Raw genomic sequence first — 14689 nt, 5'->3', positions numbered from 1 at the left:
TTTATTTGGGCATAGGCTTTCGTGGATAAAATAAACACTTCTTCAGATGCATGAAGTGAAAATTACAAATGGAGGCATTATATACTGACACATGAAGAGACACCTCACAAGTGGAGAACCAGTGTTGACAGGGCCAATTTGATCAGGGTGGATGTAGTCCACTCCCAACAATAGATGAAGAGGTGTCAATTCCAGGAGAGGCAAAGCTGCTTTTGTAGTGAGCCAGCCACTCCCAGTCCCTATTCAAACTCAAATTAATGGTGTTAAATTTGCAAATGAATTTTAGTTCTGCAGTTTCTCTTTGAAGTCTGTTTCTGAAGTTTTTTTTGTTCAAGTATAGCTACTTTTTAATCTGTTATAGAATGTCCAGCAAGATTGAAGTATTCTCCTACTGGCTTTTGTATATTACCATTCCTGATGTCCGACTTGTGTCCATTTATTCTTTTACATAGGGACTGTCCTATTTGGACAATGTACATGGCAGAGGGGCATTAGTAGACGTGAAAGTGAATGAGCCCCTGATGGTGTGGCTGATGTGGTTGGGTCCTCAGATGGTGTCGCTAGAGTAGATATGGGGACAGAGTAGGCAACAAGGTTTGCTGCACGGATTGGTTCCTGAGTTAGTGTTTCTGTGGTGTGGTGTGTAGTTGCTGATGAGTATTTGCTTCAGCTTGTGGGGCTGTCTGTAAGTGAGGACAGGCCTGCCTCCCAAGGTCTGTGAGAGTGAGGGATCGTTTTCCAGGATAGGTTGTAGATTGTTGATAATGTGCTGGAGAGGTTTTAGCTGGGGGCTGTACATGATGGCCAATGGTGTTCTGTTATTTTCCTTGCTGGGCCTGTCCTGTAGTAGGTGACTTCTGGGTACCCATCTCACTCAATCTAACCCCTGATACTTGACACAATGTAAACAAAATGTCTCACGGCACACCAGCGGATTACCCTGATGGGCAGCGTGCCAAAGGTTGCCGACCCCTGGCCTAGAACCTTCCCCAGCTCCCTCCTGCCTGGCTTCCTGCTACAGTTTAAAAAATATATGCATATCTTCACAGTCACCTTACATACATACTACAGTCACTTTTAAGATGAAAAAAAATCTATATTAGTAACATTTTTTTCCTCAGTATGGTATGGATGAAACCCCCACCATACGATGATGATCATTTATTAAACCAAGCAGAACTGGAAGAGAAGTGACACCCTCATCAGTGACATTTAACAGCTGCACATAAGGCCATGTTTTTAAAAAGCAATCACAAACAGCTGTGATTGCTATGAAAAGGAACCACAAGGAAAAGTTAGTTAAATGTTCGAATTAGACTTTAAGCTTGGGCCAGGGACTGTCTTTTCATTCTGTTTGCACAGCATCTAGCACGCTGAGATTCCAGTATGGTAATAAATAAAAATAAAGACAAAATTTGGCCTAATTTGGCTTCCTTGAGTTCAGAGGCTCTAGAAAGTTTGGGATGGAGAGGGACAGGTTGGGGGAGATTTACAAATGCACAAATGGTCTCTGGAACTCAACTCTTATTTCAGATAAGTGGGACTTAAGTGCCTAACTGTAATTTGTGCCTTTGAAAATCCCCTCCCATTAACTTTAACTGTGTTTTGAGAATTTCTTAGCCCATGTGGAATTAGCAAATCCTAGCTCCCTTTACCTTATTAGTAAATCATCTCCCTTTCATTTGAGTCCTCTCCCTTTTTCCTTTCCCACCCCATCTCTCTTCACTTCAGTAAAACCTATTAGGGGCATGCTGCTTTCCAAAGCTAACTGCACTTCTGAGTTTCTGGGTAATGCTTGTCTGTGTGGCGTATCTAGCTATGGTACCTGAAATAAAATGTTGTCATTCTCTTTTCTGTGTATTGCTCCTTTAAATGTAGAACGGTCTTCCTGTCTTCTTCAGGGGCAGCTGTGAGGGAGATGCCATTTTGTGTCATCTCAGATGTAGAATGTTAGCGGGTGAGTCATTGTGCTCTCTATCTTGATGAAGTACATGGCTGTTTTTACTTGTTTTACAGGAAGGTTGAGATCTGTAAATCACACATACTGCAGGTGCTAACTCCATTTTCAGGTTCACTGTTGGCAGTGCTGTACCAAACATCCTAGAGATGTGACAACATAGTCTGAGGCCTGCCCTCTGAAATGGTAATGAGGGGCAAAAATGAATGGAAGCATCTACGCGAACTGTCACAATTAATTGCTATTTAAACAGTCATTTTTCCAATAGTTATCACTCAGCAAGATCTCCCCATGCTGAGAATAGCACATAATCAAGTATCTCAGATTCCCTGATGTGGTGATTAACAGAGAATGCTGGGTTTTTAACAGGGGCCACTTGTACCTTTGGGCATCACCATCCTTTGTTATAGGTCATTTTATCCAACCATCTGTTATTCATAGTTTTAACCAAGATAGAATTTCCACAGTGGACCTACTGTGAAAGTCCACAACCGCACAAAATATATCGCTTATAAAGGTTTCTTTGACATTGGCACAGCATTAGGTTATTGTATGTAAATTATGGCATGTTCCCTCACAGGATTTAGATCATCCTTACTGGAAAAAGAGGCATGCACACCAGGTGAAGTCCCAGCAGATCTTTCCTCAAAAAGTTATTGTCATATGTGAAACTCTAAAAGCCCAAATCTCCTCTCAGTTCTGCTACTGCAGCTCCCATTAAAATCAGTGGGAGGTGGTGTACGTGCATATCAGAAGACTGAATTAAGTCATGAGTGGATAAACTGCCTGCAATTCAAATTCCTCTACTAGGAAGAATAAAAATCATCGCAATTAAATGGTTGTAAAAGATCCAGTGTGGCCTTTGTTCCATTGCCAATGAAAGGTGAATTGCATAATAATCACATTTTAGTGCCATCAACAAATAAAAGTGGTGAGTACTACTGTAAATGTGACCATGAACTAAAATAATCTTTCTGTTCAGTAGACAGACGGAACCCTCATAAAATCAAAGCTTTTAAGGCCACTTGCTGAGCTGCGATGTACTAATGGCAAAATTTCCCTCTGAGGGAATGTCAGCACAGCAGAATGTACCCTGGTCTCGGCTCCTGTGCAGGTAGATCAGTGCTTGCCAAGCATGCGTCTGAGCAGCCATGCTGCAGAGCCACAGATGACCATACTGATGTAGCTGCAGTCACACTAGTGCTGCAGTTACATGGGTTTGATTGTATGATCAAACCTTGTGACTGCAGCTACATCAGTATGGTCATCTGTGGCTCTGCAGCATGGCTGCTCAGACGCATGCTTGGCAAGCACTGATCTACCTGCACAGATCATCCTTACTGGAAAAAGAGGCATGCACACCAGGTGAAGTCCCAGCAGATCTTTCCTCAAAAAGTTATTGTCATATCCCGGGGCTCTTAGCACTTCACTAGCTTGAGCTGCTCTCGCCATTGGTTAGCGGTGTATTGTGGAGGATTTGTCTGTCCCTCCTGGGCCTCTCTGTGGAAGTCTTCTTAGTCCACCAGCACATCTAGCTGGGGCGCTTGTGGCTCTGTACACTCCTCGCTTCTCTCCATTCCAGCCAGTGCCATGCCGTGGACCCAGAACTGCTTGTGGCTGAACTTTTATTGGAGCAGGGTGCAGCTAGAGGTTCTGTGAGATGGTTGATGACATTACAGCAGCAGTTTTGCCCCTTGGAAGGTGGCGGCAGGTCTCAGAGGGGAGTTCATTCATGGCAGATTGGAGACACCCATTGCATATTGCAATCACTGTGAACTTCCCATATGTAGACCAGCACTTCTGATGCAGGGCCACTGACACAGCATGGTGGGATCAGATCATCATGTGAACTTGGGGTGACCAGCAGTGGCTCCAGAACTTCCACAAGAGGAAGCAGACCTTCATGGAGCTGTGTGAGAAGCTTGCCAAACCATCCAGCACCAGGACACACAATTGAGGCAGGCCCTTATACTGGACCAGAAGCAGGTTGCTATTGCCATCTGTATTCTGGCTCCCAGACTGCTACAGTTCCATATCCAACCAGTTTGGAGTTGGGTTGGCAAGTCAACTCTTGGGGTTGTGGTGACTGAGATTTGTGAGGCAATTAATACTGTGGTGGACATTGTTAATGTGTCTGGAAAAATATCTGGCTTTGAGAGAATGGGTTTCCCACCCTGTGCTGGAGCCTTCAATGGCACTCACATATCCATAGTTCAACTGTGACAAGGAGCACATGAATATGTCAGATTCAAAGGATGCTACTCGATCATTCTGCAGGCCTTCGTCAGCCACAGAGACAGGTTCATGACCACAAACATAGGATGTACTGGAAAGGGGCCTGAAACCAGGGTGCTGAGAAGATCTGACATTTACTCGTTTGGACAAGAAGGGACCTAATTCCCTCCAAAATATACCCTGACCTCAGGGAACATGACAAAAGAAAGGTCAGTTACATACCGAGCAATTGCAGGATGGTGCTGGGTGTCCATTTGGCAGGCCGAATGCAGGCTGGCACTGCATACAGAACTGTTTGGATGCCAATGCAGCTAGTGCCCTATGTATTATTGTGCTTTGCTCAGCATATGCATGAATAAGGGCAAACATTTTTGCCTGGTGTGGGCTCAGGACACTGTCATTTTGCAGGCCTGGTACAGGCAACCAGAAAGTGCACTTATCATCTCTGGGTCTCGGTCCAGGTCAGCAAGTGAATCTAGGGACACACTGAGCACCTGTACTTTTAATTTTGGGGTGACATTGGTGAGGAAATGTGATGCTGTGGTGGGGGGATGCAAAGCTATGTATTTTTGTCTTACGCATATCAATGTATTTGTTATTTTCCTGATTTGCTATTGTTTATTTGGTATTGGTTTTATGTGATTGACGGAGGGTTTGATCCTCTATTAAAAGCTTTGGCTACAACTTCCTTCTTTTCCAAGCACTCAGACACAACTGTATTGTACAGCCAAACCAATTTATAAACAAAAGTATTAAAATAACCCAAAGTATTCTGATGACCATTGCAGGCATCCCAGCTGCCTGTCCACAAATAATGATGTAAGCGGGTAAGAAAGTGCGACAGAGTGCAAAACTGTGCCATTAGCTATAGTGCAAACTGTGCACTCTCCCTGGCAGTGGGACTGGATGTCAAAAAAGGATGTTGTCTTCTTCTTCTTCCCCCTGCTGAATGGGTTGGACAGGGTGGAGGGAATAGGGTACCTCTGCCCATTCCAGTTCACGGAGTTGTTCATAGCCCACCCCAAGCCACAGGGCTCTCAAGTGGCTGTACTGGCTGCAAGGTGGATGTAGTAGCATGGAGGAGAGCCCATGGGCACTGCTTAAGGGGTTGGAGCTGCGGGCTGGGAAGTGGTGGCCAAGAGGGTGAGCAGCCGCTCAAACAGCTCCCTGTGCTGCACTCTGTCCTGCTCCCTTACTCATGCTTAGGCGGAACATGAGCAGCCATGCTCTCCCTCCTGCTTCCTGTTTTGCTCCTCCTTTCCTCGGGCACTCCAGGTGTTTGTCTGACCTGCGCCCAATGTCATCTGTGAGCCTCTTCCTTTTTCCACTTTGTTGGATGAACGTGCCTCAAGAGACCTGGTGTCTCATTCCCACTGAGCTGGAAGTTCCTGCAAAGGAAATGAAAGTGTGTGTTATGTTTTGTCCATTGGGCATGGTGGAAGAAAAGAATCTCGCCATCCTGGCAAAGCCATAGTTTCTATGTTTATCGGTTTGGTGTGCTTTTATTTAGTCCATCTTTACTGACCTGTTCAGAAGCTCCTTCTAGCCACATACCCAGCCTAAAGACACACTCTGGTCAGAATTTCTGATTTATTTCCATTTTTAAAAAATGGGGCTGGGGGTGATTTAGGGCAGGGGCCTGTCACCAGTAGTAGTTTTATCATTATTTCAGGCCAGGGAAGCCTTAGAGGATATTAATTGATTGGAAGTCCCAAAGTGGAGGAGGGAACAGCTTTTCCAGGCTAGTGGTTGTATTCCATCTATTTGTGCAAAGGAGATTTTTCATTGTTCACTTACTGAACAGCATAGCGAGGTCTGGAGAGGGCTAGTAAGTTATAGGGGTGGCTATGAGAAGTTTGCCCTGCCCAGGGATAACACTGACCGTCTTGAGTTTCTCCTGTATAAATAATTCTCAAGAATTACCTGCCGGAGGGGGTAAAATTTGGGCAAACATTAACAGTATGCTGAACTAGAAGGCAGACCAGGTTCCCCCTCCTTCCTCTCCTCAGCCTGGACATCAGGACCAGGAGAAGTACTGATTTCCCAAGGGATTTCACTTAATACGTCCATTTGTTCTTTTAATTCAGACTGTCTGGGACACTGCTGTAATGCTAGCATTGGTATAACTCTGTATGAGTCTACAGGGGTGGCAGAGTTACACAGAGAGCGGGATATGCACTCTTGCTTGCTAAGAATGTAATCCTGATTATCCTGAGTTTTTTAATAAGTGCAATTTTTTAATATTAAGTGCTAATTGCATATTTAAATCCCGCCTCTCCCACACTTGGAATCCACCTTGGATCACATGTGGCATGGGAAGTGAGTAGGTAGAAGGACCAGAACAAACAGCCCTGGGAATTGTGGGTCAGCACTGGAGGATTAACTGAACATGAGGTCAGCAACACATGCTTTAGCTACATCTTCACTGCAAAATGGACAGTTTGGAACATGCCTTAATATGAAACACAGGCTTTACTCCAGACCCGCAGCTGTACAAGAGTGCCCAAGTTTAAAACATATACAAGCATGAGTTTAAGGGTTTTATGTGTGGATGATAATGTGGTTAGGACTAAACCATGCGTAACAACATGGGTTAAGCCTGCAACTTAGACACATGGTTATTGGGACAGAAGATTTCAACTCTGATATCACACTCATATGCTGCTGTTTAAGAACAAATTCATTGGCTAATCAGAGCCCTCTACTCTGATGAGCTTCCCCTGTCCACACTATAAAAAGAAAGGGAAAACAGGCCTACAATTGTTGGCTGATTGGTTTTCTTTTATCCTGCTCAAAAGCTCTTCAATTCTGGTCTGAAATAAAGCCATTTTGAAGAAGGGGAAGCTGAATGTTTCTATTGTAACCTGCTGAGTTCATGCTCTGCCCTGGCTTGTTGCATCATTCTAGGGAAGAGCGGAAAGGTGTCTTTATAGAAAGAATGTGAAATGACACATACAGTAGGCAGCATGGCCTAGTGGTTAGAGCACAGGTGCGGGCATCAGGAACTCTGTGATCTGATACTGGTTTCTATCACTAACTTGCTGCAAGCTTGGCCAAGTCACTCAAGGTTGGTTTTTCTGAGAGGTGGACCATGCTAGCTCTGGCTGAGTTCAGTGGGAGTTGTGGGTGGCTAGTAACTCAACGAACCAGGTCCTTCACATCTCTGAGTCCCAGCTTCCCATCTACAAAAGGGAGATAGCACTTACCTACAGAGTGCTTTGAGGTTTGTTATAATACTGTGCACCATCCTCCGATGACAAGTTCTATCGTTGGGTAAAATATCATCCTTATATCACTCTCCACCTTCTCTGTGTTCAGTATTTTTGGGTCAGTTTAGTATCAATCTTCCCCTGTCACTCAGGCCCTGCCCCACCAATGAGCTTCAAGTAGAACTCATTTGTAGCTTTGACTCTTGTGAATTAACACAGCTAATCCAAATCCCTGCTGAGAAAGGACCTGATCCAAAGCCCACTGAAGCCAATTTCCAATGAAATAAGCTGTAGCTCACGAAAGCTTATGCTCTAATAATTCTGTTAGTCTCTAAGCCCTGGTCTACACTAGGACTTTAGATCGAATTTAGCAGCGTTAAATCGATTTAAACCTGCACCCGTCCACACAATGAAGCCCTTTATTTCGACTTAAAGGGCTCTTAAAATCGATTTCCTTACTCCACCCCTGACAAGTGGATTAGCGCTTAAATCGACCTTGCCGGCTCGAATTTGGGGTACTGTGGACACAATTCGATGGTATTGGCCTCCGGGAGCTATCCCAGAGTGCTCCATTCTGACCGCTCTGGACAGCGCTCTCAACTCAGATGCACTGGCCAGGTAGACAGGAAAAGAACCGCGAACTTTTGAATCTCATTTCCTGTTTGGCCAGCGTGGCAAGCTGCAGGTGACCATGCAGAGCTCATCAGCAGAGGTGACCATGATGGAGTCCCAGAATCGCAAAAGAGCTCCAGCATGGACTGAACGGGAGGTACGGGATCTGATCGCTGTTTGGGGAGAGGAATCCGTGCTATCAGAACTCCGTTCCAGTTTTCGAAATGCCAAAACCTTTCTGAAAATCTCCCAGGGCATGAAGGACAGAGGCCATAACAGGGACCCGAAGCAGTGCCGCGTGAAACTGAAGGAGCTGAGGCAAGCCTACCAGAAAACCAGAGAGGCGAACGGCCGCTCTGGGTCAGAGCCCCAAACATGCCGCTTCTATGATGAGCTGCATGCCATTTTAGGGGGTTCAGCCACCACTACCCCAGCCGTGTTGTTTGACTCCTTCAATGGAGATGGAGGCAATACAGAAGTAGGTTTTGGGGACGAAGAAGATGATGAGGAGGAGGTTGTAGATAGCTCACAGCAAGCAAGCGGAGAAACCGGTTTTCCCGACAGCCAGGAACTGTTTCTCACCCTAGACCTGGAGCCAGTACCCCCCGAACCCACCCAAGGCTGCCTCCTGGACTCAGCAGGCGGAGAAGGGACCTCTGGTGAGTGTACCTTTTAAAATGCTATACATGGTTTAAAAGCAAGCATGTGAAAGGATTACTTTGCCCTGGCATTTGCGGTTCTGCCTTTGCAAAAGGTTTCTGGGGAGGGCAGCCTTATTTCGTCCTTCATGGTAGGACACTTTACCACTCCAGGCCAGCAACACGTACTGGGGAATCACTGTAGAACAAAGCATTGCAGTGTATGTTTGCTGGCATTCAACCAAAATCCGTTCACGCGGTGGGAGGAGGCAAAATGCGACCTTGTAACGAAAGCACATGTGCTATGTATGTAATGTTAACTTTCAAGGTTTACCCTGAAAGAGTGTAGCCACTGTTTTATAAAATGTGTCTTTTTAAATACCGCTGTCCCTTTTTTTTTCTCCACCAGCTGCATGTGTTTCAATGATCACAGGATCTTCTCCTTCCCAGAGGCTAGTGAAGCTTAGAAAGAAAAAAAAACGCACTCGCGATGAAATGTTCTCCGAGCTCATGCTGTCCTCCCACACTGACAGAGCACAGACGAATGCGTGGAGGCAAATAATGTCAGAGTGCAGGAAAGCACAAAATGACCGGGAGGAGAGGTGGAGGGCTGAAGAGAGTAAGTGGCGGGCTGAAGAGAGTAAGTGGCGGGCTGAAGACAGGGCTGAAGCTCAAAGGTGGCGGCAGCGTGATGAGAGGAGGCAGGATTCAATGCTGAGGCTGCTGCAGGACCAAACCAGTATGCTCCAGTGTATGGTTGAGCTGCAGCAAAGGCAGCTGGAGCACAGACTGCCACTGCAGCCCCTCTGTAACCAACCGCCCTCCTCCCCAAGTTCCATAGCCTCCACACCCAGACGCCCAAGAACACGGTGGGGAGGCCTCCGGCCAACCAGCCACTCCCCCACAGAGGATTGCCCAAAAAAAAGAAGGCTGTCATTCAATAAATTTTAAAGTTGTAAACTTTTAAAGTGCTGTGCTTAAAGTGCTGTGTGGCATTTTCCTTCCCTCCTCCACCACCCCTCCTGGGATACCTTGGTAGTCATCCCCCTATTTGTGTGATGAATGAATAACGAATGCATGACTGTGAAGCAGCAATGACTTTATTGGCTCTGCAAGCAATGATTAAAGGGAGGAGGGGAGGGTGGTTAGCTTACAGGGAAGTAGAGTGAACCAAGGGGCGGGGGGGTTCATCAAGGAGAAACAAACAGAACTTTTACACCGTAGCCTGGCCAGTCATGAAACTGTTTTTCAAAGCTTCTCTGATGCGTACCGCGCCCTCCTGTGCTCTTCTAACCGCCCTGGTGTCTGGCTGCGCGTAACCAGCAGCCAGGCGATTTGCCTCAACCTCCCACCCCGCCATAAACGTCTCCCCCTTACTCTCACAGATATTGTGGAGCACACAGCAAGCAGTAATAACAGTGGGAATATTGGTTTCGCTGAGGTCTAAGCGAGTCAATAAACTGCGCCAGCGCGCCTTTAAACGTCCAAATGCACATTCTACCACCATTCTGCACTTGCTCAGCCTGTAGTTGAACAGCTCCTGACCACTGTCCAGGCTGCCTGTGTACGGCTTCATGAGCCATGGCATTAAGGGGTAGGCTGGGTCCCCAAGGATACATATAGGCATTTCAACATCCCCAACAGTTATTTTCTGGTCTGGGAATAAAGTCCCTTCCTGCAGCTTTTGAAACAGACCAGAGTTCCTGAAGATGCGAGCATCATGCACCTTTCCCGGCCATCCCACGTTGATGTTGGTGAAACGTCCCTTGTGATCCACCAGAGCTTGCAGCACTATTGAAAAGTACCCCTTGCGGTTTATGTACTCGGCGGCTTGGTGCTCCGGTGCCAAGATAGGGATATGGGTTCCATCTATAGCCCCACCACAGTTAGGGAATCCCATTGCAGCAAAGCCATCCACTATGACCTGCACATTTCCCAGGGTCACTACCCTTGATATCAGCAGATCTTTGATTGCGTGGGCTACTTGCATCACAGCAGCCCCCACAGTAGATTTGCCCACTCCAAATTGATTCCCAACTGACCGGTAGCTGTCTGGCGTTGCAAGCTTCCACAGGGCTATCGCCACTCGCTTCTCAACTGTGAGGGCTGCTCTCATCTTGGTATTCATGCGCTTCAGGACAGGGGAAAGCAAGTCACAAAGTTCCATGAAAGTGCCCTTACGCATGCGAAAGTTTCGTAGCCACTGGGAATCGTCCCAGACCTGCAACACTATGCGGTCCCACCAGTCTGTGCTTGTTTCCCGAGCCCAGAATCGGCGTTCCACAGCATGAACCTGCCCCATTAGCACCATGATGCATGCATTGGCAGGGCCCATGCTTTCAGAGAAATCTGTGTCCATGTCCTGATCACTCACGGGACCGCGCTGACGTCGCCTCCTCGCCCGGTATCGCGTTGCCAGGTTCTGGTGCTGCATATACTGCTGAATAATGCGTGTGGTGGTTAATGTGCTCCTAATTGCCAAAGTGAGCTGAGCGGGCTCCATGCTTGCCGTGGTATGGCGTCCGCACAGAAAAAAGGCGCGGAACGATTGTCTGCCGTTGCTCTGACGGAGGGAGGGGCGACTGACGACACGGCTTACAGGGTTGGCTTCAGGGAGCTAAAATCAACAAAGGGGGTGCCTGTACATCAAGGAGTATTTCAGGCAGGACTGCACGGAGGGTTCCAATAAGAAATGGTGCACCTAAGTTATCGTTGTTATTGGAACAAGGAGGTTAGCCTGGCCTCTGATTGATACATGGCTAGATTTACCTCGCTGCACCTTCTCTGTGAGTGACTGCAGTGTGACCTAGAGGAATGAGTCCCCTAGACAGGGGAGGAGGCAAATGAGTACAAAACAAATCTGGTCTATTTCTTGTTTTGACCCACTCCATCTATCTTTTACATCTTTGGCTGGCAGCAGACGGTGCAGAAGGACTGCATGCCATCCACATCTCATGGCTGCTTGGCAGAAGATGGTACAGTACGCCTGCTAGCCATCCCCATCTCTTGCCTGCCTGGCAGAAGATGGTGCAATACGACTGCTAGCAATCCTCATCTCTTGCCTGCCTGGCAGAAGATGGTACAGTACGACTGCTAGCAGTCCGTATCGCCTGCCTGCTCACCATAAGATGGTTCAATAGGACTGACTGCAGGACTAAAGAGAATGACCTGGTCAAGTCACTCCAAATTTAGTCCCTGCGCCCATGTCTGCCCAGGCGCTCCCAGCCGACGCGGCCAGGAGCACCTCGGACACGATGAGGACGACTACCAGTCGTATTGCACCGTCTGCTGCCAGAAGGCAAGGGGTTGCTGCTACTGTGCAGCAAAGCCGTACCGCGTCTGCCAGCACCCAGGAGACATAGGGTGACGGTTACCTGAGCGGGCTCCATGCTTGCTGTGGTATGGCGTCTGCACAGGTAACTCAGGAAAAAAGGCGCGAAATGATTGTCTGCCCTTGCTTTCACGGAGGGAGGGAGGGAACGGGGGCCTGACGACACGTACCCAGAACCACCCGCGACAATGTTTTAGCCCCATCAGAGCGCTCCATTGTGACTGCTCTGGACAGCACTCTCAGATGCCCGATTGTTTGCCATTGCTCTGACGCTGGGAGGGGCGCTTACAGGGTTGGCTTCAGGGAGCTAAAATCAACAAAGGGGGTGGCTTTACATCAAGGAGTATTTCAGGCAGGACTTCACAGAGGGTTCCAATAAGAAATGGTGCACCTAAGTTATTGTCCTTATTGGAGCAAGAAGGTTAGCCTGGCCTCTGATTGATACATGGCTAGATTTACCTCGCTGCACCTTGACTGCAGTGTGATCTAGAAGAATGAGTCCCCTAGACAGGGGAGGGGGGGGAAGCAAATGAGTACAAAACAAATCTGGTCTATTTCTTGTTTTGACCCACTCCATCTATCTTTTACATCTTTGGCTGGCAGCAGACGGACTGCATGCCATCCACATCTCATGACTGCTCGGCAGAAGATGGTACAGCACGACTGCTAGCAGTCCGTATCGCCTGCCCGCTCACCATAAGACGGTTCAATAGGACTGACTGCAGGACTAAAGAGAATGACCTGGTCAAGTCACTCCAAATTTAGTCCCTGTGCCCATGTCTGCCCAGGCGCTCCTGATCGACCTCACAGAGGCGACCAGGAGCACCTCAGACATGACGATGACGGCTACCAGTCGTACTGTACCGTCTGCTGCCACAAGGCAAGGGGTTGCTGCTACTGTGTAGCAATGCCGTACCGCGTCTGCCAGCACCCAGGAGACATAGGGTGACGGTTACCTGAGCGGGCTCCATGCTTGCCATGGTATGGCGTCTGCACAGGTAACTCAGGAAAAAAGGCGCGAAATGATTGTCTGCCCTTGCTTTCACGGGGGGAGGGAGGGAACGGGAGGCTGACGATATGTACCCAGAACCACCCGCGACAATGTTTTAGCCCCATCAGGCATTGGGATCTCAACCCAGAATTCCAATGGGCAGCGGAGACTGCGGGAACTGTGGGATAGCTACCCACAGTGCAACGCTCCGGAAGTCGACGCTTGCCTCGGTACTGTGGAAGCGCTCCGCCGAGTTAATGCACTTAATGCACTTAGAGCATTTACTGTGGGGACACACACACTCGAATTTATAAAACCGATTTCTAAAAAACCGACTTCTATAAATTCGACCTTATTCCGTAGTGTAGACATACCCTTAGGTGCCACAAGTACTCCTGTTCTTTTTACTGAAGTCAATGGCAGCCCAAAGCCTTTATTCACAGAACAAGGTCACATATTCTGTCTCTGTGGATGTATTAGCCACTTGTAGCCTTCCAGTTCAGCAAATTAATGCAGTTCTGGTTAACTATAGCACATTCTGGGCCATCTGCCAGCTCATTCATTGAAAGTTCTGCCATGGACTGAAGGTATATATGGATATAACTTCCCAAGTTTTCGTCAAGAGCTGCTCGAAATCAAACAGGTATGTCATAGCAAGATTGTATTTTCACAGTTCTGAAGATTGGGCCTTATATAGGGGAGAATTTTTTCCTCATACCAGCATGGTAGAGCTGCTTCCTTTCATGAAAATGAGGTTTCTGGTCATGTATAACGAATGCTATATCAGCTGAGATCTGCTATGAAGATCAGGAAGGAGAATTTCAGCCATGAATCAGTGTATGTATTTCATCCCTGCATTTCAAGAAGAGAATGAGCCCCTTTGCTTTAGATGAACCAGTCTTAAATTGAATACCACTGTGATGGGGGGAATACAAATGCCCAGGAGAGGGCTAACAAGCTGCTGAGGTCTTAATCAGCTCTGACTCACTACACTGGCAGTAGGCAGCGGGCTGGAGGGAGGAGTTAATAGGGGACAGCTTAGCTCATTTGGGATCTGGCTGAGAGGGAAAGCAAAAGAGAAGAAGCCTAGCTGGCAGCGATTAGGGTTGGGGTGGGGAGTGAGTCCCCCCAAGGTTTTTGCTCAAAGTTTCAGGCTGTGGAGTAGGGGGGAGGGGGCATTGCCCCAACGCTTTTAAGCAGTGGACCTGCATGACATCAGTACTAGGGTTGCCAGTTTTGGTTGGGAGTATTCCTGGAGGTTTCATCACATGACATAATGCTTAATTAAAGAGTATTCTTTAATTCCTGGAGAATCCCGGACAATCCTGGGGGGTTGGCAACCCTAATCAGTACAGCTGCTGCCAGAGCAGTATGAAGGGTCGCTTCCACTGTACGGTCACAACACTAGTTAAATTTGACCCAGCCACCCCTCCATACAGACTTTGCCTCCTCCCAGAACTATCTGAAGTGATGTCACTGCTGTCTGTGGCCAGGAACTAACTAGAGACTGCTGCCTGCCAGAGCCCCCCCTGAAAGAAGGTAGGCCTGATGCAGGACTCTGGGTGTGATGTGCTACCCGTGACTTGCCCGTTGCTGCTGCGTAAGACTGCTGCAGGTGGTGCCCTGCCTGAAGGGGGAGATGGCCCAATAAACCCCGTTTTGTGACTGAATGGGGCTACAGCTGTGGTTGCTGCAAATCCAGGAGTAACACTGCCA

At 47.7% G+C, this 14689-nt stretch overlaps 1 protein-coding gene across 2 annotated transcripts; it reads left to right on the top strand.

Annotated features, from left to right (window-relative positions):
• Positions 1–7802: 7802 nt before the first annotated feature.
• Positions 7803–9619, top strand: LOC142071784 (uncharacterized). Of its 2 annotated transcripts, XM_075127344.1 has the most exons (3): positions 7803–8170; positions 8267–8672; positions 9061–9619. In XM_075127344.1, exons 1-3 carry the CDS (start codon positions 8093–8095, stop codon positions 9600–9602), a joined length of 1026 nt encoding a protein of 341 aa, XP_074983445.1. In that variant the 5' UTR covers positions 7803–8092; the 3' UTR covers positions 9603–9619. The 2 variants fall into 2 exon arrangements, with proteins under 2 accessions (XP_074983445.1, XP_074983444.1); XM_075127343.1 differs by having other exon boundaries at positions 7803–8672.
• Positions 9620–14689: the final 5070 nt, after the last annotated feature.

The sequence above is a fragment of the Caretta caretta genome, chromosome 4 (genome assembly GCF_965140235.1).
Source record: "Caretta caretta isolate rCarCar2 chromosome 4, rCarCar1.hap1, whole genome shotgun sequence".
NCBI classification, from domain to species: Eukaryota; Metazoa; Chordata; order Testudines; family Cheloniidae; genus Caretta; species Caretta caretta.
Note: the sequence above shows the minus strand (reverse complement) of the source record. Positions and strands in the feature narration are given on the sequence as shown.

Bases quoted from the DNA above. Each gene is read 5' to 3' on its own strand.
- LOC142071784 (XM_075127343.1), top strand. From the start codon at position 8,093: ATGCAGAGCTCATCAGCAGAGGTGACCATGATGGAGTCCCAGAATCGC. The intron at 8,673-9,060 runs GTGAGTGTACCT...TTTCTCCACCAG, and splicing joins AGGCGGAGAAGGGACCTCTG to CTGCATGTGTTTCAATGATC.